The sequence below is a fragment of the Stegastes partitus genome, unplaced genomic scaffold, assembly GCF_000690725.1.
Source record: "Stegastes partitus isolate 25-593 unplaced genomic scaffold, Stegastes_partitus-1.0.2 Scaffold1670, whole genome shotgun sequence".
Classification (NCBI taxonomy): domain Eukaryota; kingdom Metazoa; phylum Chordata; class Actinopteri; family Pomacentridae; genus Stegastes; species Stegastes partitus.
The window spans coordinates 139,761-142,041 of NW_007579401.1; the positions used below are offsets into that span (position 1 = coordinate 139,761).

General features: G+C 50.1%; 1 protein-coding gene across 1 annotated transcript in view; it reads right to left on the bottom strand.

The window, feature by feature from the left end:
* Window positions 1-2,281, bottom strand: part of man2a1 (mannosidase, alpha, class 2A, member 1) — an 18,619-nt gene that overhangs the window by 6,409 nt on the left and 9,929 nt on the right. Inside the window, exons 8-11 of the mRNA XM_008301421.1 lie at window positions 1,730-1,857; window positions 1,470-1,643; window positions 1,010-1,196; window positions 458-635 (exon numbers count right to left, since the gene is read on the bottom strand). Of these exons, the coding sequence (XP_008299643.1) occupies window positions 458-635; window positions 1,010-1,196; window positions 1,470-1,643; window positions 1,730-1,857 (667 nt within the window). The remainder of the gene's footprint in view (window positions 1-457; window positions 636-1,009; window positions 1,197-1,469; window positions 1,644-1,729; window positions 1,858-2,281) is intronic.

Genomic DNA, 2,281 nt, shown 5'->3' on the forward strand with positions numbered 1-2,281 from the left:
CTCTGTTCTCTGGTTCTGATCCAGGCTGCATCTTTTCATTGATCCATATGATCCAGTCTTCGGTCATTTTTCAATGATTTGTGGAGATTTAAGGGGTTTTGACGAGAGTCAGGGTCATTCTGTGGACTTCAGAAGACAAACACCAGGTATTGATCAGTGTTTGCACTGAAAAGTGGACCGGTGCTGACGGTGTCTCACTAACACTTTGTTTATGGTTCGACAGTACTGGTCTGTTTGAGTTGCTCCAGAACATTGTGTGGATCCGGGCCACAGCCGACTGGACTTCTCACACCGCAGGCAGCACATCTGGTCACAACGAGTGAAGCACACACACAACCAGCAGCTGAATGTTTGATGAACCTCCGTCCTGTCGGGTTTCTGCTACCTCACCTTGCCGTGCTCTCATTGGTCACAGCGCCTGCTCTGCCCTCTGGCCCCGCCCCCTCAGGTGTCTCACCTTGACATGGAGCTCCGGATGCTGGTTGAAGTAGTCAAACAGCTTCTGGTAGTTGGTGAACTGAGCGTCCCACTCGCTCGACTCCACGAACCGAAAGTCATCGCCGAGAGGAACAAGGAGAACCGGAGAACGGAAGAGCTGAGACTTCTGCCGGTACTGATCCAACAGGAGCAGCGCTCTGACACACAGATCAAAAACCAATCAACTGACTGATCAGACAGGAAGCTGCAGCTTCAGTCCTCGTCAGCTCAGCGTCTGAGGGTTTAGACCTGGTGCTGCTCAGCCCACCGCTACCCAGTAAACTTTACAACAAGAGAAAAACCAAAGCATGAGGCAGAAACATGAAGACAAGAAAGAACATAAAGTTCAATTCCAAAGAAAAAAATGTAAAAATAAGAGAATCGGTTTCACAGCTTCAAGAAAAGTTTACAAACAGTAAAGGTTCTGAAACCCTGAAGTCTTCAGTTCAACCCGACATGCTCCGAAACGCTTCAGCTTTTATGTGTTTACATGGGTTAAATGTGAGTTGCTTTGGCCCCGCCCCCCCCTCACCGCTCCTGGACATTCTGCTCTGTTATTGGCTCAGGCGGGACTCTCCATGGGCAGAAGACCCGCCCCCCCGGCAGGCGGTGGAAGTCGAACTGACAGCAGACCGCCGGGTTCGGACCGCAGGTGTGCGGCACGTCGTAGCTGTAGAACGGCATCATGTGACACATGATGTCACTGTGGGGGGAGGAGTCTGAAACAGGGAAGGGGGCGGGGTCAGAAAAAGCTGACAGTGTTGTTTGATTACTAAAAAAGTTCAACTCTGACGTCTTCAGTCTGCATTTAAAGTTCGTTAAGACACGTTCTAATGAGTCACATTTAATTTCAGTTCCAATTTAATTACAACAGATTTGGTTGAATCTTTTCTTTCTCGTAGACGTCAGAAGTTCTTGGACCGGCTAAAGTGGACCCGGTAAAGTGGACCCGTCACTCACTGATGACTGACTAGCGTTACTCTCTGTCTCACCCCAGCTCTGTCGCCATAGAAACTCCAGCGTCTGTTGCCGGGCAAAGTGCTTCTTGACAGCGTAGTGAACCCTCTGGATGACCATGTTTTGAAGCCCCGCCCCCTTCAGCAGGTAGGTCATGGAAGGGGAGTGTCCGAAAGGGTCGATGGCCCAGCCGCTGCTCGGCGTCACGCCTGCAGACAACACAGTGTGATTGGTTAAACTCAGACAGGTGAGCGAGGTGTGACAACGTGCAGGTGCAACAGGTGAGTCATCTGACCCAGGTGTCTCTGCAGCCATTGGTGGCCCTCCATCAGCTGATCCAGCAGAGCGAAGTAATGAGAGTTGGCTTCATCTGCCATCACCCAGCCACCCGTCACCAGCTCCAGCTGCCCCGCCCCCACTAGGCTGACCAATCAGAGCACATAAGGAACACCGGCGGGAACAAAAGGAAAAGAAGCGTCACATGACGGGAAATCAGAAAAAGTTGAGACAGGCAGTGATGCTAACAGTTCTGAGTTTACGGAAAACTAAAATGAACAGTTCAGATTTCTTTTCTGTTCTTTTTTTATATAATATATTTTTGGGCTTATTGCCTTTATTTAGAGCAGGAGAGAGAAAGAGGACAGAGGAGCAGAACGAGACCCGCAGCAGAGGGCCGTGAGCGGGAGTCGAACCCACCACCGCTGCGTCTGGGAGCTATAGCTAACTACAGCTAGCTATAGCTAACTACAGCTAGCTACCGCTACATATAGCTAGCTACAGCTAGCTATAGCTAACTACAGATAACTGCCGCAAACTATAGCTAGCTATAGCTAAGTACAGCTAACTA